At 26.2% G+C, this 27,046-nt stretch overlaps 2 protein-coding genes across 4 annotated transcripts in view; both read left to right on the top strand.

Moving 5' to 3' along the window:
• The window catches only part of LOC112591791 (neuronal calcium sensor 2), an 82,020-nt gene extending 57,346 nt beyond the window's left edge, over window positions 1–24,674 (top strand). For both annotated transcript variants that reach the window (XM_025335716.1, XM_025335717.1), the window contains 4 exons: window positions 14,565–14,677; window positions 22,164–22,307; window positions 22,605–22,733; window positions 23,017–24,674. In XM_025335716.1, the coding sequence (XP_025191501.1) occupies window positions 14,565–14,677; window positions 22,164–22,307; window positions 22,605–22,733; window positions 23,017–23,193 (563 nt within the window). In that variant the 3' untranslated portion in view covers window positions 23,194–24,674. The remainder of the gene's footprint in view (window positions 1–14,564; window positions 14,678–22,163; window positions 22,308–22,604; window positions 22,734–23,016) is intronic.
• The window catches only part of LOC112591792 (neurocalcin homolog), an 84,142-nt gene extending 57,346 nt beyond the window's left edge, over window positions 1–26,796 (top strand). For both annotated transcript variants that reach the window (XM_025335719.1, XM_025335718.1), the window contains exons 2-5: window positions 25,625–25,752; window positions 25,816–25,934; window positions 25,992–26,180; window positions 26,274–26,796. In XM_025335719.1, coding sequence (XP_025191504.1) covers window positions 25,683–25,752; window positions 25,816–25,934; window positions 25,992–26,180; window positions 26,274–26,468 — 573 coding nt within the window. In that variant the 5' untranslated portion in view covers window positions 25,625–25,682 and the 3' untranslated portion in view covers window positions 26,469–26,796. The remainder of the gene's footprint in view (window positions 1–25,624; window positions 25,753–25,815; window positions 25,935–25,991; window positions 26,181–26,273) is intronic.
• The last annotated feature ends 250 nt before the right edge of the window (window positions 26,797–27,046 follow it).

Consider the following 27,046-nt stretch of genomic DNA (forward strand, 5'->3'; position numbering starts at 1 on the left):
CATTGTTGCATTGAGTATTCTATCCAACGACTTCACAATAATGTATTATAATATATATTTGAAACCGGCTTACTAAACCGCCGCCAATCTAATACAATTATATTGTATATTAGAATATATTGTACAGTATCACATACATTGTAGTCTGAAATTACTAATTAGTAAATCTTTGAACACGTTTTTTGACAACAAACAAGATCACATATCATTATCACTTGAATAAATGCATAGATCAAACTATTGTTTCTCATCTAACATAACCCTTTCATTTGATGGTCACAATGTAATATATTTTTGTACAGCGAACAGTGAACAGTAACTATTACTATATTATTTTTATTTGTCAGGCGTGATGTAATATATTATTATAATAGTTAAGGCGTGTCAGCCTTTCGTCATTATGTTATTATATACACGCTCGCGCATGTAAATAATGACAAAAGCCTTTAAAATTAAACAATAACATAAATCCTTCGTATTTTTAATTAACGGAAAAATTAATGAATACATCTGTTTAGCTTTTGTCACATCACTGTACACTATCTGCAAAACTGCCATAACTAATTTTTTTTTTTGTTTTTAGAGAAGGTATTAATATATGGTATGATACGTATTACCAGCAATCATTATTTCGGGCAGAAACCAGTTAGTACAAAATTATCTTATATCTTATCATTTTTAGTGACGCGTTTAAACTAAATAATATTTCATTATCTTTCCATTACCTTAATCGTTCTTTTGAATACAATAATTAAAAAAATAATAATAAAGTTAATAAATTTAGTGCATTATTAATATTTGCACATTTGGTAAATTTGTAAGTTCTTGCTTGTATGACGTGATCTTTATATGATGTAGACCAGTGGTGTTCAATCGGTATGTCGCGGCACACTGGTATGCCACGAGCGCCTTAGAAGTGTGCCGTGATAAATCTATTAATGGAATTAATTTTGTATATATAATTATTATATATAAAAATATATGCTTCACGTATTATATGAATTGATGTGCTGCAAACATTTTTTTTAGAAGAAGAAGTATGCTACATTGTTAAAAAGGTTGAAAACTATTGATGTAAACAATAGTAAATTTTCAGATAGATACCAAATGTTTAACGTGTATATTCTAATATCTTATTCCCCTCACTACCCAAAAGATATAACATCAATCTCGTTACCGATTGAATTGAGAAAATACAAGTACTTAAGGTATACATTTATAGTATATACACTTGTATCGTGTGTCTAATGTGCTCATCATTTTGTTTTTTCGATTAGGTACGATTATACAGATTGGAAATTTCTACCATAAACGTCAGACCTAAAAACGGTTGCAACGTAAATAAATATATATTAATATATCAGTATACACTTAACCGACCGAGACGCCGACGTGACCGGGATGTTCGATAAAGAATGTATAACTAGCGACACTGCAGGCTTCACGTTTTGGCAATATACTCGTATAATATGCTGACGGTCAAATTGCTATTTGAATGACGAAACCGTAATTTTATTATATAAGACTCGCGCTTACACAAACACGCATATTATCTATATATACGGGTTATACAGAGTGTGTGTAAAAATTTAAAAACCCTATTTGTTTAGTATAGGATGTATATAAATCACATTTTAAATAACATTCACCGATCGAACAGAACAATAATATGCACTCAAGTCCCTAAACTTTCTATTCACACTGTATATATAGGAAGCCGTCGCTTCAATCTTCACAGTTAATATTTATGTAAGTACCTACATTACAATAGTTAATTTTATAAAATAGCTTACTACAGAATTATAAATACTTTATAAAAAAGAAACTTACAATTGAAAATTGTACATACTATATGTACTTCAGAACTGGTAGTGATGTACATTTTTTTTCGTATATATTTTTACCCATTTTAAGTTATAATATTTTAAATATCAATGCTGTCCTCGTAAATATTTAGAATGTTATTATTTAATATTATTAATATAATATATTGCTCGAGATTCTCTTGAATTACGTGAAATAAGATAATATATTAAATTGCAATATTTGACGTTCGAAATCATTTTTAAACATCTATTTCGCGTTCGTAACGATAAAATATAGATAAACATTTTTAAATTTATTTAATTAATTAAAAATAAATCACTTCTTATTATGTTAACAATGTGCCAATAATAATTATGTTTGGTTATTCAAGCGGATAGTTGTGATTATGAAGTTAAGTTATTCAAAACCTTAGATAGTGTATATAGTTAGTAATTATATGTATATATATATATATATATATATATATATATAGGTATATATATATAATTTATAGTATATACATCATGGTGTTTGTTGAGAGATTTTAAACGCAAACACAATCAAATGGTATTCCTCTTTAAAGCGCTACAAAAACAAACTCCCTTGTCAATTTCGCCTATTTCGCCTTAACATTTATGTTTTCCCAGTATCTGGTTACTTCTTTTCACTATGATGTACTGCTGCAGTGTCTCTCGCCACACACTTAGAATGGAGAGACATTACTAGTACTTGAATAAGGCCTTTTCTTCTTCAACTTCTTCGCCATCTCTCACCTTGTATTTACCGTGGCTTGCATGTCAAAAGTTTTGAAATTCACTGCGCGCATAAAGTTTTTTAATCAAACCCAAACCGTCACATTTTCCATTCCGATGTATACTGCTTACTATTTTATAACCTACACTATAATCTGACATCAAGAAGATCAAAGTTCAAATAAATAATAAATAAATAAAAGAAACAACGTGGAGTCTTATTAAAAATAATAAGTCATTCCGACAGCATCACATTTGAGTTGTCTCCGGAAGATTGATTCGAAAAATTATTTTTTTTTTTCAATTACATTGAAAAGGAAACCCGAAAGAAAATAAATATATATTATATACTAGATACATTACTTTGCAGAGAAATCACATATTACTACTGCCGATTAAACATTTTTCTGAAAAAAAAAACCCTTGATATAATGTAGGTACCTATGTTTTGAGATATACCAAAATAATACGATTAAGATTGATTAAATTCGTACTACTCTAATAGCAAAATTTTTTTTCTTATCACAATTAAAATATAACAAACGATATTGCTTAGTATAAAAAATAATTTTTTATGTCTAATATCAGTTTTAAATTAAATTCCTCGAATTATAATGTATATATTTATTTTTAAATTTGTTGTCATAATAAAGTATGCATACATACATTTGCATAAAATAAAAATAATGTGACCTATATTAAAACATGATAGAAGTAACCACCCATTTTAAAGCATTTCTAATTTTGTTTTATACTATAAAACTAGTAAATTATATATTTTACACATTGGTATATAAACATTTAGCTATTTAGCTATTCGAATAATATCCTCGCCTTTTTACCATCATAGTTTTATTTTATTGTGTACAATAAAATAAATGTTTTAATTTACATAAAGAACAATACTCCAGAGAAATGTGACCACTGTGGTGCTACATGATATTTTAATGAAGTTTTAAATAATATTAACATGGCATGAGTGGTCGTTACATCAAAAATATATTACAATATTATATTATATTTACAGGATCGCACGACGAATAAAAAATTAAATTATTAAATTATCATAATTGTTTTCCTTCGCATCTGCTGTCCCTGTCTGACGTTTATACTTAGATAGTTTGATCATATATATTATACTTATATGCTTGGTGTTAGATTTAATATTTACATTTTGAGTAATCGGAATTTTCGTTGTAACTACCTACAAGTTACAACTACTATGCGTGTCGGAGGAAATTAAGGTGCGAGAGCACGCCTTTTTGTTTCTAAATGTTATTTTTTATAATTGCGAACACAATAATGGGGGTATATATAGCGTAAATTACATGTATTTTTCAAGAAGGTTAAGTACCGGTATTATGTACTCGGAAATTCAAAAACCGTAGTGGATTTATTTTAATACAAATCCCCAAATTGTCGAGAAGTCAGTAAAAACACGATAAAAATTGCATAATTAATCGCATTTGACCCTTTTACTGTAGAATGTATAGGTATTCGAAAAACGAAATGGCTTTTACTATAAATACCAATCAGAGATGAAAATTAAAACAGTATATAGCAACGGTGGCATTTGGTTATAATAATAGATATTTGTATGGAACACGTTTACCCGGAGATTGTTTTATTTTAATTAAAGTACTTGCCGTGCAGCGTCGACCGAATTTTTATTTTATTTTTTTGTTCCTATCATACCCTTACGGGAGATAATCCACTGCGTACATTATGATTATAATAATAATTACGTATTTTTTAATCAAAGCGATTCGCAATAGCGTGTGTATAAAATATTATCGTCGTAATCGATTAAAACACAATCGACCTCAACGTGAAGATCTATTACAATATTATATTATGCATCACGCAACGTTACAATCGTATTTGATATCGCATCGCGTTATATCTAAAGACCACCTCCGAACACATGAAATTACTGCCTGCTTATAATAGTAACCCAAGTAGATTACAACATGTGATGAACATAGTACTTGTACAACAAGAGTGTGTGGATGAGAAGATGAGATGAGAGAAGTCTTACTCTATCTTTGGATTATTTTTATTTTTGTGTCTATTGAGTTCTTACAATTTATTGTTTAAATAAAATGTCACGTTTTCAATATTTTTTATGTGGTTTTTAATTTTTCCTGTAAGTCAAATTAGGTAATTGATAACAATTCGATGTATGGTTAAGTAATAAAAGCATTTTAATAACTTGATATCACGGAGTAATATCAATATTATACTAATAAATAAAAACATACGTTATAATATACAAATTATTCCTTGTAAACTATACGTTTAACGATTAATTATTATTATTAACTAGCATCTGCACATAAATGCAACAATATATATATTTATTAAAACGCGAGTTCTTATATTAGATCTTTCCAAACCATCATAGTTTTCATTCGTCTCTATGCTAATTATATATTATAGACATAGTATTCTTTATCATATTTTTTTTATAAATATATTTCATAAATTATGAATGCAATAGTAGGTACTTGCATCAGCGTTTTCGAAAAACTAGTAAAATTTTCAAAATTTTTCATAAAATGGTAAAAAAATGATCTCTAAATCATTGTTTACCGTAAAATGATCGACGAGAATTCTAAAAATAACAATATAAAACTATATATTTTATATTTACGATAACGAAGATATATAATTGCGATAGAATAGTATAGGTACATTGCAGGCGCGTTGGAATTTACGACGGCAGCTACATAATATTAACTAACGAACACTAGTCGATTTGGTGAACTTGTCAACAGACTTTATTATTGAATTATGATTAAATGTGTCAAGTTCGATCGGCCACACGAAACTCCCCGTTGCCGTCGATGATAAAATAATAATTACGATCGCGTGTCGCCCCGTCGTTCAGCAGTCACTTAGTTTGTGTGTGTGTGTGTGTGTGTGTGTGTGTGTGTGTGCGCGCACATAGTAACTAATGGTGCTGCCGGCAGTGACGTACTCAGCTGTGATGTCTATACATTATTATAATGTGTGTGGGTCGCTTCTATGGTGTTTAACTTGTATATAGTAACTGTCTGCTGACAATACAGAAAACGTTATAAATAAGACTGACGATGACTTAACGGTAGATGCAACCGTTTAAAAAGCTTCCCGAGGATCAGTTATGTGTAGAAGAAATGAATGTCGTCGAGACACGTGATTGGTACATACACACCCTTGGCATCTATAATAGTATTCTAATACAATATTATTCGTCGTTTTCATAATTTATTATTTAAAAAATTTTACAAACTTTATATATCTTATTATACTATGTATCCATTGTTTATCCTTATAAAAGTAGTAAATTGCATTAGTGTAGATACATGTGTGTATAACTGCATAAAAGCTAAAGGAGCTATTTAACAATAATGCTAAGATATATTTCCAGTGGTCCTATTTTAAAAATAGAAATATTTTTAAATTCATTCATAATTTAACACTTATATCAAGTGAAGAATTTTAGTAAATTGTTTACAAGAATAAAATATTTGATAAGAATAATTAAACTTTATTAGTCAATAATCGTAAATAACAGTTATCAATATAAACAATATCCAAGCTCCAACCAACTATAATAAACTTATAACGAATTCAGACATATGATTCATTATTAAAATCGAACTATGGAGATTACCTGAATATAAGTCAGATTATCTTTAGGTCGTTTCGATAGGAAACTAATAGTGTTTTTGTAGGCTTTAAATTTTAAAACGTACGATACCGATCGTTATACTAAACGTAATGTGCAAGTACTTAAACGATATATAAATATTAAAATAAAAACTACATGATTGTTCTACTCTTTAAACAGTAAAAAAAAATCTCAAGAATTTGAAAATAATTTATGTATATTTTTAAATTTTAAATAACCGCAAAGGTAAAGTAAAAAATCGTTATTGATAAATCACTGTGTTTATATATTTTTTTTTCATTTATGCGCGTATTCGTAAATATGATGTGGTATGTAATTATTTTATTGAATTTTAACAAATTTAGCATTGTGCCGGTGATGTTGTCATGCGTTCGTGGGTATTCGATGTAATGTTAGGTATATATAGCTACTGCATACATAGTATACAAATATAAAGTATATAAATATATTTATTTTTTTATTGTTTAACTGTATTGCATTACAAAATGATATTACGTACACTATATATTTATATTCTGGTGCTTACGATTTTCGGTCGTCATAGTTCAGTATAATAATACGATGTGTAAACCGCACATGTTATTTTTTTTAATTCAATTTCTTCTCATGCGTACGCAATAAATACCGTATTCTAAAAACGTCATCCGTTTGCATTAGAAAATATCAACATAATATAATTCAAATTGATTCCAATGACAACGAATACCTTATCAGTTGCTGTCATGTATATGGATACTAATCATACGTTAATTTTTTCGTTGGGCGCCATTCAATAAATTATTCAAATCACCGTTGAGCTTTTATTTTGCAAACATAACCTAACCTTTAGGCTTCACAAGTACTTCCCTGAATTCTTAAATTCTAAATAAAAAATCGTTTGTATAGTTATATGTGTTGTGTTGTAGATTGTTATTCTATAGATTATAATTATAAATTAATTATATTTTGGCCGCGTCGAAATTAAATTGCGCGATCGACTTAAAGGTGACATTAAATAATTGATGTACTCAATTAAGTTTCAGATTTTAATATAATGTACAATTTTTTAAACTTGTATAAAATAAATACATTTTATCTTAAATGTTTATTATTTATATATTTTAAAATATTATATTATAAATTAAAATAAATCTATTTTCATATAATAATTATACAATAATTTTAAATAAATATTTATATTAAAACGGGCCAGTTTCATAATAAAGTGAATATTATACTTGTATATATAATGTATGCATTTGGGTGGTGTGAGTATCGTTTTGCGTATATGTATAATTTTATTGATTTCGATTATTTTAAAATACACTATTTGGCACTTATGTTTTTCAAATATTATATATTATATAGATATAGTATTATTATAATATTCGCACATGTATTTAATATTTACAGCTGATTATCAAACTGATAATTATGTTAATTCATAATTGAGTTATTAAAATGTAATGAATATTTTCAAAGTTTAGTTTTTATTCAGTTTAGTATCATATTTTGGACGGCACCATAGTACATTTGTACCAAATGCTAATAGTATGCTAATTAGTAATTACCTTAGAGCAACGAGCATAGATACATGTTCATGAATAATTTTCTAATTATATTCATGTATTCAATTTAGATCACTAATGGTAATTTTTGGTCAAAATATTCTAATATACATATATTATATATACTAGGTAATATTTTCTATCAAACAACCTTCTATTAACGTTTTTGAAAATACTTTTTTCTCATAATTTTTAATAATGACATACATTTTACATTTTATATTCTGAAGCAAAATATTTTTCTGAGTATTTTGATTAATAAAAATCTAAATTCGAAACAGTAATTTATGAATTATAACTATCAAAAATTAAGTTAGCAGAATGGATTGGAATGGGGATACCCCTTAAAATGATAGCCAATTACTCTTTCGAGTTTATATATTTATTTATCAAAATATTCTGAAAAATATTTTGCTTCAAAATATAAAATTAAAAATGTCTGTTATTTTTTAAAAAAGGTAAAAACTTAAAAAATTATAACGATGAAAAAACTGTTTTATATTTTGGCTAGAAATTATATTAAAAAAATATTTTCAAAAACGTTAATAGATTTTGAAATAATGAGTGTTATTTGATAAAAGAATTACTCAGTATATTATATATATTATATATATATATAATGATGTGCGATCGGTAAGATATTATTCAGATTCAGAATTTATTATTTTAAAACCCTACTAATAATGAATAATTTCCAGTAATTATATGCGTTAATCTTTTAAAGGACATCAAACTGTTAAAGTTATTTATAATTACAATAATTTATTTAGTCATTATAGATAATTTTATTATTATTATCATTTTTTTTTTTTTTTTTTTTGTATATTCGTCTTGACGCTGTAACGGTTAGTTGCCGAATATAAAATATCTAGGAGGTAAAAAACTAACGTTAAAACGTATGTGTGTTAATGAAAATTGAACATTAAAAAGCTGAAAATTAATTAAATTTTTTCAATATATAAAATATATTGTGAACTTATTCTTTAAACTAAAAAAATTTAAATAATAAATATTTGTATTATATACAAAAAGTCCTGAGCCAGTTGATAAAATATCGACACACAGTATGTAAATAAATATTTGTTGAAGAGTGCTGACATTTTATATAATGTTATTTAATATGTTCATATAATTAATAAATTATAAATAAATATACTGCTGTTCATATTACTAGCCTAGGAAAAATTCCGTCCGAAAAAATATTTTCAACCAATTACTTTTTATTCATTTTATTTATACTAATATACACATAATATAAGTATACGTACATATGTTCATATTTATTTACCTATTCTTAGATGTTTCAGTTGATTTACTCATTTTGAATTAATTTTATAGTTTATTTTGATTTTTGAAATTCATTTGATCTCTGCATTCTATTTTATAATAAAAATATGTATATCAACCAATAAATGCTTGTATGGGTGTATTTGTCAGTTCTTAGTGTTTTATGTTTATATTTATTTCAATAAATTAATAATCATTAAAGGACTTTAGTAGGTATTTTAAAATTATTCATCAACATTTTTCAGTTTTCCTCCATGGCTGGCTAATATTGTGATTCATATAAATAGTCATTTATGGTTGTTGTATTTATTATATATAAATATATATGTATTATACTTGTGCTTATATTGAGAGTGCTCTTGAACTTAATAGTTTACCCAGGGCGTAGGAACGTTCATATCCCATTTGTATTCTCTCTCGAATTCCGAATCGAATGTCATTTTGTTTGTGTACCGACCATTGTGCTCAGATACTCGAGTAATGGTACTTTCATCTATTCGCATATTGATCTACACTATATGTTTTATGTCTGGTGTCTTGAATATATTATATTGTCGTCTTCTCTCCTATATTAACTACTTTCGTACTTATCATATCATATCATAATATACCATATCATACATGCATAATGTATTATATTGATACTTAGAACAATAAGTCATTTTCTCATGCCCACTTATCATATACATACTTATAACTTATACATGATAAGTGATATAATTATATATAATTATTATTATTATTATTTTGGTTCGTGTACGCAGATATTGGTTTTGCGAACGTTATATTATTATCGTGAAATGGCATACGGGAGTCACCCCTCTCCAGCCGATCACAACATGAATCGGAAACTGTCACTGTTGTTTATATATATATACTCGTATATATATATTATACATCATCGGGCGTACAGTGTGCGTTACACTATCGCGTGTTGGTCGGGGGGTAGTGGCAGGGCTGGCGAGTGGGCACGTCGGCTCACTATATTAGCTGCGCGCGCCGATAAAATATAATATATATAAAATCGAACGCTCGAAAACGCGTGTAAGTATTATAATATATGTGTATTGTGTATATAAAGTGCGTGCTCGAGGTGGTGCTCTTTCGATCGTGAGTTTTCTTTTTCAGCTGTCCGTCACATATTACGAGTGTGTATACTGTGTATGTTCATATGTATTCTACAACCTCCCCGCCGCCTTCCATTTGTATATTCGAGGTATATAGTATATATAATACAGGGTGATTCACCAAAAATGTTCGTCCATTTATTTTCCTCAATATTATTTATTTAAAATCTACTTTTGAAATGTTTAGTTTAAATTATTAAGATTCTTTTGTGCTACTTAAGGAATGTTCTATAAAAACTTCTATTATTTAAATACTAATGTACCTAGTTCAAAATTCGAACAAGTAAATTTTAAATTATTAAAATGTTTATTCTAAGGACAATAGTCTTTACGAAAATATGAAATGAATTTAATATTGAGTCTATCATTTATCATAGTTGGATCATTTTCAGATTACCATTACAACCATGTCTTTTAAACCTATGATCATGGAGTTATAATCCTTAGAACTTATACAAAGTGAATTAAACAATTTAGTATTAGAAAATTTTTCCAATACATAACTTATAATAGAAAAAAAGGGTGATTTAAAAAAAAACAAAACTTCATATTATCTCCATGAAACACTTAAATGAAGTCTCAAAAACTAAAAAATATGATCTTCAATTATATTTCAGAATTATAAAAATTATATTTTAAATAACTGCTGCAAGTTTTTTAAGAAAGGAAGGGTGAGCATGCATGATGAATCACCCTATATATATTTTAGTATAGGTACTGTTTTGTCGTTGCGATTGTCGCGCTGCAAACGACGATAGAATACGTGTTTTCTACGCCTTCATCCACTCCTGAACCACTGGGTAGTTGTTAAGGGGTGTCGGTCAATATTATGAGAAGGGTTGGCGTGGTTTTATACCATTTACTCTGGCTTGCGAGTACCGTCATCGTCTGGTCGACCACTTTTGGTTTTTCATTATATACTCCAGTATTCCCAAATTGGTGAAGGCCACGTTCTTCAACTTTTTATGTATGTACATATAGGATAACTCGGTGGCTATATCAAAATTTTAACTTCGGGTCATCGAAATTAATTTAACAAAAAACCAAAGTCGTCAATGTTTTGTATATCAATGAAAAAGTACATTAGTAATATTTATAGTATTTCTAATATCTTTATGTATCTTGGTTAGCGTAATTTTATAGTGGCTGAACTGTCTAGTAACTCCCTGGATGATTCATCAATTTTTCCCTTTTTTTGTTGTATTATCCTCTAGTGTAAAATGTGGTTGTTCGCCTTTATGTTTATTAGTGTAAGCAATAAGTATATTATAAACGATAACGTTTTTATTGCTTTTGAAAATAATCACAACCCCGTTGGAGGTATTGTTTTAAAGGTAAAAAAAAATATGCTCTGAAAATTGTACAGATATTATTTTATCAAATATTTTTTACCTTTAAAAATGAAACAGTATGCTTGATAGCGTCGTTGAGGTTGCTGGCATGAAGCGAAGACGGTTAGGTTAGGTTAAGTTAGGTGGGTCGCAAATGGAGCGATAAATATTTTACTCAATGCATTCACATAATTTAGCGATCGGTTTGATAATTTTATCATATTTTATTCATTCGCACAAGGACGTCGTACTTAACAATATATATAAAATATTTTAATACACCTAATCGTAGTACGTATTTATTTATGGTATCTACCAGTCTGTGTATGTTCACATTCTGAAATTTTTTCACTCATATAATAACATATTTGTTTCGGGTTTATCCGAATAAAGTACGATTTGGTGATAGTAGTGTAACATTAAGTGAGTAGACTTGTACAAAAATACATTTTTTGTACAATTTGATAATTTAAAAATGAAACGTAGTAAAATTAACTCAAGTCGAGTAACTCTGTATATTAGTAATTTAGACAATAAAATCTTCAATTTTATACGTCAAAAACAATCGTTTGTAGTTTTGATGTTCACACTGCTCATCAATGCCGATCAGAATAATGCTCTGGTCGTCTCTTCAACTACCATATCAAACTCCTAAACATTATAAGGATTGAACTCCAAACAACCAAAACAATCAGTAGGTGAAATGGGTGAAGAGGTTATTTTTGATAGCAAGTTGTAGTGGTAATGTGTTCCATTTGCTGCAGACCTCATTAATTTAACACGCGTCGAATTCTACCTTCTATTTCTATATAATTTATACGCTATAAGATCTAAGACGTGCATGTTTGTATTGCATGTACCCATATAATATATATATATAGGGATACGATATCAATTCCTCGACTTAAACTTCTCCCCTTCTCAACCATCTAACCATTGATACTGCAAAGTACAATCACACGTTATTAGGGACGTTCTTTTACTTTTGTGTATAGCTTCGGCCACGAAGAATAATATTTATATTCAAAAAATGTACTTACCTTTCAACTTTTGTTCTTTTCCCCCTCGAATGTTCGTTTCTTTTCCTGCTAATATTCGCATTCATAAAATAAATTCTTGTCCAATGTACGTACAGTATACATCGTACACTGTATATGAGATTAACATCTTTACACAGTGTGTACAATATATTATGCACTTATTCTTCAATCTTACGGACTACGGTAAAGTAAACCGTTGTAGTTTTACAGTATTTTTGAAAAACAATAAAGGTAGTCAATCACTGTAGAGTATATAAATAAAATATTATTCATACTATGTATCAAAAATCTTTTGTGTGATATATATATTTTGCATAGTGTAAATTAAAGTTAAGTAGTGGGATTTTTTTTTTATTTAATAACACTTCAAGACATTCCATTTTACTCATACTTATTATGATATACATTTAACTATTGAACAAGTTCTAATGAATATATTTTACACTTTTTAACGATATTTTGAGCATTAAAAAATATTCCTACTTTAGAATTAAAGTACCGTCAAAATAAATAAGTAATTTAAAAAAATAATGATGTAATTGATTAATGTTATATTAAAGCCTTTAATTATTTTAATGGAATGTGTTTCATATCAACTTAAAAAGGTTTTATTGTCATAAAAAGAACTTCAAGTTTTAAAAAAAACATAACTTAAGTAATCAAATAAATATCAAAATGTATTAAAAACTCAATTTAGATCCTTACTTGATTGCGTAAAAATATGAATATGTAAATTTTTCTCCAACTAACGAATTATACATTTTTATATTATACAATGGTATAGCAATATTCATGTGATATTATAAATTAAAATGTTTATCATTCCCTATTTAAGGCTACACAAATATTCACTTTAGTTAATGACCAAAATACTTTATGTCATTTATTTGAATTATACATATATTTTTCAAATGAAATTATTGTTTTTTATATATAATTTTTATTTACGGCATCATCTTGACGAATATTTATTATTTTTTAGACGAATTAATTAATTATAGTATAATAAAATAATTTAAAAATAAATCATTTATTATCTCAATTTTGATGCATAATATATTATGTAGGTTAATATAAAAATAAAAATGATTTTGATTAAACAAATGTTGTTTGTAAAAATAAAACAATTATTAACATCATTACCAATAACACCATACATAGTAAATAGTAAGCACGGTAGTATGTATATAAATTAACTTGGAATTTCACATAAATATCGTAGAAAAAGATTAAACATTATATATATTTATATTCTACAAATAAGTATTGTTGAGACAGACTTTTGGGGTAAATAATATTCCTAAAATCAATAGAAACATGCAATTCATTTTTAAGTAATAGTTACTGTTTTAAATATACAACAAAATACCGCATATTATCAAATTTATTGTAAAAATTCATGAACATCCATTAAAATTATTTAGTCATAAGATGACAGCAGCAGACTTATACAAAACATGACCTATACATCTGTGTGGGCGTGAGCTTGTGTGTACACGATAGACATATTGTGTGATGTGTATAAAAATAATACAATTTATTGTGTTAAACCGTGGTATTTACCCTCTGTCTCTATAATACACAAAAACTATTATAACACACACACACATATATACTGTAGGTATGGTATGTTCGTATTCAAAACTTACATTTATATATGTACGACTTAAGTATTGGGTGGCTTAATTATAAACATTGAACAACACTGCGATTATTAGAAAACATTATTTCAAACTTGCTTGAAAGCAAATCCACATCAATCATTGAAATTATTGGGGTCAAGTGGTTTTATTACCATGTACATAGAACAGGAAGCTTTCAATTAAGGGGTACAGTGGGCAAATAGTATAAGTAGAGCTCGTTTGATAAAAGCATAATAATAGTAAAAGAGAAATTTTTCACCCCAATTAAATTTTACCGGAAACTCTGTAGATCACGTAAAAACCACTTGTACTGCCGATAGATGTTTAACTGTTATATTATCATATTTTGTTGCAGAAATGGGCTGTTTCGGTAGCAAAGACAAGTTGTCTAAAGAAGACATGGATTTCTTAAAATCACACACTAGATACGACGAAGCGACCATCAAAGAATGGTATAAAGGTTTCAAAGTGAGTATTGCTAGATTAAAAATATCAACTTTATTATTATACACAGTTATATAACTTCTATAAATACGCATCTTTCATTTGTATATAATTATTATTTTACTGCTGAATTATAAAGTACTATCGGCCATACGGTATATTATGTCAAATACATATCTAATACCTACAATGAATAGTTTATACGGAAATTTAAAGTTACCTACCTGAAGTGTATACACAAATAAAGTTATTGTTACCTTTAATATTATGTGAAATTTTTAGATGAACTATTCTACTACGTTTTATTATTCATCGATTGTTTTTAATTTTCGACTGATTGCCGTCATTTTTAGCCCTTGTGGTGGTTTGGTTGATTAGCATCTGACAATAACTCATGTGGACTAGATAAGTCTGAATTATATACATTTATTCATAATTCAATGTAATAACATACGTATCTTTCAATACTTTAAAATGTTCATGCTTATTCGTAGAACTCTGTTATTGTAGAGATTGTCTGATCGATAATAGTTATTTCACGTAAACTGTTTTTTCCTTTTCCACAAATAATCATGGAAATTTGAAACGATATAAAAAGAATAAAGACGATTATAATTTAAATTGAATGTTGAACTGTTAAATAAGTATAAATTTCAATTATATTTCTTGTATATTTGTTGAATGTTGAATTTCATTTTTAAGTTGTAAAGTCCAAAATGTGTTTTAATAACTTCGCTTTGTTAAACATCAAAGTTTTACCGTATTTATTCTTGTCAATAATAGGTACGTTAATTTTTTTGATTTCGATTTTTAGATAGTGTACTAAACAATTTTAAATTTATCGTGCTTATGCTTAATAAATTCTTAGAATTGTTAGAAGGCAAATAAAAACCCTAATCCAAGATGGTTATACATAAATTTATTAAATTTAATGGAAGAAAACTATTTTATGGCCGACAATTTCTTATAAAATAAACCATTAATGAATAAATACAATATACATGATATAATAGTATATTAGTATGTAAAGTAATATAATAATAATAGTATAATAAAGTTTGGAGTTGATAAAATGTTGACTGAATAGGGTTAAAGTGTTAGTTTTCATCGTGTTTCTATAATCCTATTAACTTTAATCCTGGATTATAAAACTGTAAGCTTATCCGTAATTAAATGTTATCAGTTTAACTCTCATTTTTTTTTTAATTTTATCATACCCCTATTTACAAAACTTGTAATCTCAATTTTTAAAAGGTAAACTCGAAAACTTGATGAATAACGTCTACAATTTCAAACTTAAATATTAATTACATATTCATATGTTAGTAAAATAATATAATTAATCATTTGCTTATTTTATCAATGATTTATCTTAAAACAAATGATTTAAATAATATTTTTACTTTAAAATATGGCATAATTAATTTTGTACTTCCAAATAATAAACTGTTTAAGTACTTTATTTATCCTATAATAAGAAGTAATAGAGACTTGAATTAAAATGATATCAATAATTCGTTTTAATAAGATAAAGTTTTATAAGTTTCTTATTGCATATTTAAAGATTTTTTCATGTTCATTAAAAAATAAACTTTCTCGTGTACATTGTATTTTATTTAAAATTTTAGTTTTTATTAAGAAATTTTATAATTTCAAACTTTGAAACAACTTATAACTTATACCATACACATGATTTATGTTTATTTAGAATATAAATTTAAAATTTGATGTTTTACTTCCTTAAAACGTGTTATTTTATGGTTAAAATATGTATAAAAAAGAAAAGATTTGTTACCTTTTTTTATTGTATGTATTTTTTTTTTAAATTCAAAAACAACGAAAAGTCAATACATTTTTAATTTAATTCAAGCACTTACTACTGTACATAACCATACTTAAATGTAATATGTTTTCTTTAATAACTTTAGAAGTAGGTCAGTAGCTTAGATACATTACACATTTATATTAAAATCTAATTTATAATATTCTTTTGATAAATTTTTATTTTTATGGGAATTTAATAATGTATTTATATTACTTTACTATAAATAAATCACTTACATAATTTTATAATATGTTAAGTTTAAAAAAAATATGCATTCATTAATTTTTATTTTGAAGCATTTCTCAAATGTTGGTGTATAATGATAACTGATAATAATAGGTAGTAGGTAGAATTATTGCAATCCCGTTTAGCACACATTCAAACAATATTCAACAAATAAATTATTTTTAAGCTTTGTTTTCACTACACCGAGTTGAGTCGTTTTTCGTTTATTTTGAATGAATATTGAATACTGTATTGGTCAACAAAATGCTGGTAATACGTTACCAACCAATTTACAACACTGTTTAAATAGTAGAAATCTGGCTATAGAATTACACATTTTTGCAATAAAAAAATAATCGAGTATAAAATATTTATATGAATGTAATATTATATATATATATTGTTAATATGGGTTGTAAACTTGTAACTTATAGCTGTATCTTAAGAACATTTATGCCTCTAGATTGGTATAATACTTAAACTACCCCTCCAAATTATTTAACTTTGAAACTTTAACACTGATCAGTGGTCGCTTTTACACAATCGACCGACTTAAAGGACCAATAAATCGGATTTAAACGTATGCCATACATAATGCAGATAAACCTTTATATTAATCATTTTGAAACATATTTCTGGTCTAAGCGGCTTAAAACGTGAACAATATATTACAATAAATTGTCCTCAGTTTACAATTCGTGGTTATTTCAATCGCGTAATTAAATATTAATTCAATTTCTGTTAATTACCTATACATAATTTTATTGAAATTATTCTTATTTATTATTATTTATCTATTTTGATTTATATACAGACCTTTTTATTTATGAAATGTTTCAATAATAAAATAATTTATCGAGTAAGAATAAAAATCATTTTAGTAAATAATATTTACGTATATGTAGTTATTTCTACCTTATCTAATTATATATTCTTATACGGACTAACAAAATTATGTTAATATATTATTTTAATTTAAAATATTAAGTATCAATTAGATATGCATTCAAGTATGATAATTAATAATAATACATAACTGATACCTATATTATAATCTTTATAATTATTCATTCAACATCTATTATATTTTTTTTTTTTTTTTATATAATAATCGCCTTTAAGAGAATACAATTAGCGTTAATAAAACAATTTTGCGCATAATATAATACATTAATTTATTGTACTCATAATAATATCAGTCATTCTAAAAATATTATGTTTTTTTAGTACATGTTAAAAAGTTTTCTCTATTAGCTATGAGATATCCTTATTTCGTGTCATATTTTTTTTTTATTACCGTCGAATTAAGAAACTTAGCAAGGTATTGTAAATTAAATATGAACCATAAGAAATTTTTATTGTTTTATCTCTCTTTAACTATTTATAGTTATTATTTTTACTTTATACTTATGTATTTCAAGGTTTAAAACATTATAGGAAAACTATTGTTATTATATGTACAGTTAAACCTGTCCTATGCGGAATTGTATGGGACTGATAAAAATGTTCGTTTTAGTAGGTTTCCATGTAACTGAATAAAAAGGAAAAATTCCATACAATAAAGTTACAATATTCTGCATGATTAAGATTTAAGGTTATAACATTTTCCGGCCAATAATAAAGATTAAAATGTTGAAAATTAATAAATATCATAGGCTACAATTAATTTTAATTTTTAGTAAATAATTACATGATATGTATTAATTAGATATTTTAAAATAATGATAAATTTCTATTCCAACATTTGAAAAACATAATATTTAGTAGGTATTAATTAAACAATAATATGATAAAATAAAGTAAACAGATTAAAATACAATTAAAAATTTCAAAATTTGTGTAAAGTTTTGTCCAGTTTTTTCTTTAACAATTAACAACTTTCTTCTATAACTTTTATTTTTTTATTTAAACATAAACAAATCTTTGAAGACATTGTGAGAACAAGTAAGACGAAACGAAAAACAGGAAAACTACGACTATGCGGTATGACAATAATGAGCATTGAAGATATAGATTCAAGATAAAATATAATTTTCTACCGACACATTAATATTACTGACTTTAATAATTGTTTAATAACAAAACAAATGTGGGTATTGAAAATATTTTTTTTTTCATTTTATAATATGTTTTTCCGTTTTTTTAAAAGTATATAATTTACGAACCAAAAAAAGCTTTTCGTTTTATGTTAGACAGATTCCGTTTTATCAAGATTTTAATCTCTGTTGAATTATAGAAATCTGCCAAGGACCATAATAAATTTCCGCATAGAGCAGGATTCCGTGTTAACAAGAGTCCGTGTAAGACAGATTTTTTTGTATAAAGTTTATAATTTAATGATGAATAATACAAAATAAAAATATAATTTTACTTTAGACAGATTTTTATGTTTTCAATTATGTATTATTTATTATTAAGTTAAGTTGTATCTAAAATAACATTACTGAGTTTTTTCACTATGAGAACAACGATTACAATACAAATTTTATTACACCTAAATCTTTAAATTTATTAACTAGCTCGATATTATATGCAAAAATTGTGTATTGAAAATTAATAGGATTCTCGTTACACCATAAAAGTAGGTTTTTAATATCTAATGTGTTGTAATATATTATGTTATAATATAATGTATTTATGAAATTTTTTATTCAATATGATATAAATAATTATGATATATCTTAAGATAAAAAAAAAGAAATATTTAAAAAAAATCCTGACTTGTATTATTAACAACTCTGAGTAAAAAGTATAAAGATTTTAAAAACTATCCTCGAGGGACAAACACCAGATGTCATTTTAATCTCAAAAGAACCATCATTTTTGTATTTGACAAATCGTTTACACTCTATGTGAAATAACCTTTAATCCGCTCTACAAATGATCCAACAACCAAACACATAATAAGTCAACTTGATATTAAAGTATTTCATAATTGACAACAAAAAAACCATTCAAATAATTCTTAACATTTCAAATTTTATACTTAGAAATTAAAATTTACTTTTTAAAAAACTTTTATTATACTTAAGTCACCCTTTAAGCGTTAAGGAATGTACCTTTATAATTGATAAAAAAAACTTCTACATAATGAGTAAACCTTAAAAAAGTAAACCTTCGTGCGAAATCTAATGAAATGTTTTTACCTCTTAAGTTTCTTTAGAACAATTTGTTTTTACAACTTCAATGTTATATAATTATAATTGAATTCAAATTAAACATAGGAAATTATACGAAATATATATAATTTTTATATTGTATGATACGAAAAAATTTAAATTATGTCGAATTTAAAATTTTAGTTCAAAAAAAAAAAAAATAATAATAATATTAACGTAAATACAATTTTCAAAATATTCATGTTCTATTTAATAGGATTTCCGATTTACAAATAATCGTAACTAACATTTAGAGCTTTAAAATACCTACTAATGTAAAAACATTAAAAAGTTTTTTATAACTTAAACAATTTTCAAAAAAAAATCTGGTTCATGCGTTTGATTACCGCCAAATTTTAAAACAATTTTATTAGCGATTTTGAATTTTAGCAGATGTGATATATTAATGCACTGATAATTATTTTTACTCTTCTTTTATGCGTATTCTATTCTCGTCTATATAGCGAGCGATGAATGATATGTATATAAAACAAGATGTTTTATGTTATCGTTATATTACAATGTATATAAAAAAAAAACTTATCATACGAATAATTTACCTTGTCGTTGGTTCTAACTTCACCCTCAAAAATGTACGGCAATGGAGTTCGGTCTACCGGTAAGAAATGCAAAACGGGTGGAGGTATTAACCTTTTCTGAATTTTGTTTCGTAAGATTAATGACATTAACCTGGAGAATGATTAATTGAGTTCTCCGTGTGGGGTAAGAAGTCTGCAGTATATACCCGTACATCTCTTGCTCTCTTTTTATATTCTCTTTCTCCGCAGTCCTTAAGACAACACTGCTGTCGTTATGGTTTTGGCATACTCGTCCAATTGCGTAGTCAGTTTAGTCCCAAAGGATCTGGCAAACTTCTATTTATTTACCTTTACTACTCTCCATATTCATTTCGACTGTTTCTATCATGTATTTATAATATAGACATTATATTATATAATTATATTATACTATAGTCCTTATGTACCCGAAAAACGTTCATTATTATACAACTAGAATTTTCGTCGTAAAACAATTTAGTGCTCGTGCTTTTATCACTCGTTCAATCTTTAATACAAAATGTGTGTGTACTGTATTGTTATATATTTATGGAAAGTTACGTTTAACACTCGTCTGACTTCTATTCGTAGAAAAATATGTTTATATTATATATATATATTGTAATTTGTATTTTATTTATTCGATAAATCAAAAATGATTAATGGTTTCGTCAATAAATATATGATTGAAACAAATACGATCAATATAAAGTATTAGAATTTAATTTCTTTTAAAAATTTTACTAAAAAAATATCTTTGAAAAAAGTTAATAGTATTAATATCTAAAAAAAAATTACTGTTCGCTTGATATAAACCATTCCATAAACCTAATTATTAATTAATTAATAATTATTAATTACTTGGATAAAAATATATCTGCCGTATGAACATTATTAAGAATATTTTTCAAAAATATTCAAAATATTAACGAATATTTTTTTGTGATTCAATTAATCTGATATTTAAATTTGTATACTTTAATTACACAATATATATAATATAATATATAAATACTTAACCTCATTTAAACATTTTAAAATATTTATATATAAATATATATATACTTGATAATAGGTTCAAGAATTTCAGATTCTTACCAGGGTTAGCTATTTTATTATTTATTTATTTGATAAAATCTTATTTTAAATTCTTAAAAACGTTCTAAAATATTATTTTTGGAAAAAAATTAAAAATGCAAAAAAAATATATTGATTATTAGATGGTTAAACGAATAAAAAAGTATTTTTAAAGTATTTGAAAACCAAAAATATTTCAATACAGTATTCAAATACTTATTAGATGTATTTCAAAAATTATTTAAATTGTTTTGAAATAGCTAATAATTTGTTATTAGGTATGGCACAAAATCCATGTTATGAACCATTAGTTTTAGACTATATTTTATATTTTAAAATATGAGCTGAGGTTCCACAACACTTCACATAATATTCAACCCTTTTTGAATCAAGCAAAATATAACAATGACCTTTTCAACGTGTATAATTTATATATAAACCCCGAAGGAGTGATTATAATTTAATATTACTGTATTTATCAGTTAAAAATTTACTAGTAAATCAAATCGGTTTATGTAAATTCTGTAGTGTTACTAAATATTAATTATAAAATCCTAAAATTACACTGTTCAGGTGGTATTATAATAATGATTCTATCTCATATAATATTCAAATAAATATAAGCTATTATGTGAAATTATTTTCATATTTTATAACTAAATTTTTAGCAAGATTGTCCAAATGGCCGTTTAACACCAGCCAAATTTGTAGACATGTACAAAATGTTCTTTCCAAGCGGTAATGCCGAAGAATTCTGCGATCATGTATTTCGAACATTTGATATGGATAAAAATGGTTACATAGACTTCAAAGTGAGTTACTCAATAATATTTAAAAAAATATTTAATGCCTATATAATGTTATTTTATATTAATACATCAAAATTCATTTAAAAAAGAACCATTTCCTGAATGATTTTATTGAATTTTCCCATGTGTATCGCCCAACCATTAAAGGTCATCATATGAACTTCACCCGAACCCTTCCAATCGTTCAATGAAATATCAACTTTTTATTATTCATGAGGTCACTCGAATCCACAAACCAACCTTACCCTCACGCACCAAACAGGCACCATTAAAAATCGTTCATTTATATATCGATTACAGGAGTTTCTATTAGCCATAGATGTCACATCGTCCGGTACACCGGAGGAAAAACTAAAATGGGCATTCAGAATGTATGACGTTGATGGCAACGGAGTCATTGATATTCAAGAGATGACAAAAATAGTTCAGGTATAAACGTCTATCGATACGTTACAAAACAAATGAATCAGTTTACCTAATATTTACTTACTGCAAAAACATTTATTTATATAACTCACACGTTTAAACATTATGCAACGACTTTTTTAAAAATATTTCGATTAAAATGTATTAAAAATCTATTTATAAAAATTAGTTATAACAAATCATTCAACCCAAAAAATGAAATATAAAATATTATTCCTATTTACAGCATGGTTAAACCTGGAAGTAAATAGTTATTGAGACTGACTTTTATGTTGTATATTTGTAGGCCATCTACGATATGTTGGGTGCATGTTCATCTAATCGTCCGGCTGACTCAGCAGAAGATCGTGCTAAAAATATATTCGCCAAAATGGATGAGAATAACGACGGACAACTGACCCAGGACGAATTCCTTAAAGGCTGTCTACAAGATGAAGAGCTCTCCAAGATGCTTGCACCATAACCACTGCCTCAGTTGGCGTGAAAGCCCAATATTATATATTTCGCCGCATTTTTTTGTATATCTTTTTCTCTTGCCCCGTAGGGTACGCCTTTGTTGGTGCCAAAAATAAAAAAACAAAACAAGTCAACCCGTTTTTTCTAAAAAAAATAATAATTGAATCCAAAAAAAAAAAAAAACAAAAAATTTAAAAAAAACGAATTGTTTTCTTATGGTTACATTTTCTCTGATAGGGTAATTTATCTATGATACTATGATTTTAAAGCGCAGGTTGCCAGGTAGTACACGTTTTACATCTCGTGGAGTGTCCACCCCCTTTCTTCTTGAGTCGATTTGCATTGCATGGTAGTATAAACACATCGGCAAACTCCAAGGCCTTTTTCAGAGTAACGATTTCCCGAAACTCAAGTTAGCTTCCACTTCACCTGGTGACTTATTTGTGTAAATAATTTTCTGCACATTCCCATTTATAATTGTTTCTTTCTTTTTTATTATTACTATAATTACTACAGAGACTCAATTGAACTCTGTTAACCTGCGTTTTTATTTTAAACAGGTTTCAATCAGTGCAAAGTTAAGCTCAAAAATGAAAAAAAATATATTACAAAAATCGATTACGTTCACCGGATTTGAAAACTTCGTAAAAATAAATTCAACCATTTGAATCATTTTTGGGGTCATTTTCATAATTTTACTCCAATAATAATGCTATTAAAGTAATTGGCTGTAAGAAAACACACGCACACACACACACATACAAATATATAAAACAAAAAGGAAAAAACTTGGCTTATGTTGGGGTTTCCAAATAATGTCGGGTTCAAAAATCGTGTCATCGAGTGGACCATTCGTGTATTAAAACTGTCGGGAACTTAATGTTCAAAAATCAAAAATCCTGCACAAATATAATAATCATGCGACGAAATCGTATTTTATTATTATTGATTACCTTTGGCTAGTTCATTAAGCCGCTTGTAATTTTAAGATATATTCTCTTGGACCAATATTATAATATTTATATTATCTAATCACATTAATTTATAACTTAATTTCTTATCTATTTTTTCGTCGATGGTGCACATATATTGTTGGATTCCATTAGCAATAAATCGCAACCAAAGTGTCTGTTACCAAATTATGATATACGTTTACTTTTTATATTTATAATTATTATTTAATTAAACATATTATTATTATTATTGTTATCATTTCTATACCTGTTACTTCATTTAAATCATGCATATGTAATATGTGATGTGTATGTTATTATAGTGTACGGCCAAATATTAAACCATAAATTTTCATGTTATATTCAATTTAATTACTTTTAAAATACGCAATTGTAAATGTGAAACGCTTTTTTTCACGAAAAAGGATATTCACTTAATATTTACGATAATGCTTGACTTGGTTAAACTTTTTGAGTGTATAAAACTTGAATAATTCGAGCATTATTATTTTTTATTTTTTTCCATCTCAACATATCTTATAAATAATATTACTCTTCTGTCAACGAAACATATTCATTGAAAAATTATATAGATGATTTGAGTACATGTAATATTTTTGTAGCCATTTCTTATATTTTATTCTATACATATATGTCACAACAATATATTTTATTCTTGTTCACTATGTACACGCGTACATTATTAATAATCTAGAAAAGTTTATACAAATTTTAAAAAACTTAGGGTTAATTATTAATCGAGAATTTTTCTATACACCAATTTGTATAATCTATTATTATTAATATTATTATTATTATTATTATTATTAATATTATTCTAATTATAGATGTTATAATATACATATAGTGTAAAAAATCTGTGTCAAGTGTTGTCCTTAATAGTAATTTTAAAATCCGATAAACTATATTTTCTGAATGTGTGTAATGTATATGAATGTATATTAAAATATAACATAATCCATATATTCATATTTATATACATACCTACATATAGAACTAACAAGTCATAGTTATACATTTATAATAGGTAACAATAATGTCCAACTATTACATCAAACAGACCAAATTATTTTCATTATCTTATTTTATATAATACGTACATTTGTTTGCACATATTGTAAAAAATATTTAATGTGACAACAATTTTTATTTTTATTTGTTATACATAGATTAAGTTTAAATTTAAATAGCTTAGACAATTAGTTCTTAAGGTTAGGAAATGTTACGTTTCTTTTCTGCTCTGAGCGCTGTGTATGGTTAACAGATGAATCAAAAACTAAAATTTATTTCATTCTGATGTCTCAAAATACGTGTTTTTCTTTACTTACCTTTAAGAAAACCATCCAATACGATTAACATATACCTATTCTTTATTATGTTGTTGATAACACTGTCGACAAACCTGAACTTTCTTATAAGTTATTGGTTACTTATGTAGTAATAAACTGAATTATAACTTAACAGATTATGAGAATGAAAGCTTAATGATACTCGACTATACATCTTATAATAAGATAAAAAAATGGGAAAACAAAACAGCAAGTTAAAGCCTGAGGTCTTGGAAGACCTAAGACAAAATACAGAGTTTTCTGGTAAAATCCAATTTTTTATAAATGCTTATCAAAGTGGTGGCCTCTGAATTTAATCGTTTACAGATGCGGAGATACAAGAATGGTATAAAGGTTTTTTAAAGGATTGTCCAGGTGGTCATTTAAGCGTTGAAGAGTTTAAGAAAATTTATGGAAATTTCTTTCCCTATGGTGACGCATCCAAAGTAAATTAGTTATAACTTATAAGAATAAAAAAAATCTCATTTAATTGTTTAAAATAGTTTGCAGAACATGTATTTAGAACATTTGATGCCAACAGTGATGGAACAATAGATTTCAGGGAATTCCTTTGTGCTCTGTCAGTCACATCGCGTGGAAAGTTGGAACAGAAATTGAAGTGGGCCTTCAGCATGTATGACCTAGATGGCAATGGGTTCATTTCAAGACAAGAGATGTTAGAAATTGTTACAGTAAGTTTTTGATATTTCAAATAGTAGAAAATAAATAATAATTATTAAAATATAAGAATTATATTTATTTATTATGTCGTTTATAATATACAGGCCATTTATAAGATGGTAGGCACTGTAATGAAGATGCCTGAGGATGAATCGACGCCAGAAAAGAGGACAGATAAGATATTTAGGCAGATGGACAAAAACAATGATGGCCGTCTATCATTGGAGGAGTTTATTGAAGGTGCCAAAAGTGATCCATCTATCGTTCGACTATTGCAGTGTAATCATGCCGTCCAGTAGAGCTTTACAATGAGCATTACACTGAATTTGTCAGCCTTTTAACTAAAGTCACATAATGTTTGGACTTCTCTTTTTTTTTTTTGTCTTTAACTTTTGTTAATTTAAATACCTAATGGATTTCATCTACCAAAAAGCTTCAATCAAACATCAATACGTGTGCTCTAATTTTTAATGCTTATAAAGTTTGACAAAGTATAATTTTAATTTTTTTCCCCAACTTATTAATTTTTAAAATCTGCAACTTGCATACTATTTCAATCAGTAATAAATAATTATACATCATAAATACATGTGGTGTTAAGAAAACACGTGTTGATGATTTATGATTTAACAAATTTATTGTTTATACTGTGATATATTCTTAAAAAATTTTCAATTTTGATCTTCTTTATCAATACAATGTATTATTATTAATGTATTCGTTCAGCAAGAATATTTTATTATCTTATTAAAAATTTTTTTTTCATAATATTAATGATATTTAATTGTAATTTGTGATTGTATTATTTAAATTTAGAGATGTGTGATGGTTTTAAAACTAAACCTCAAAACTTACATTTAATCTATATTGCTACATA

Source organism: Melanaphis sacchari, unplaced genomic scaffold, assembly GCF_002803265.2.
Source record: "Melanaphis sacchari strain LSU unplaced genomic scaffold, SCAv2.0 Contig1439_pilon_pilon, whole genome shotgun sequence".
NCBI classification, from domain to species: Eukaryota; Metazoa; Arthropoda; class Insecta; order Hemiptera; family Aphididae; genus Melanaphis; species Melanaphis sacchari.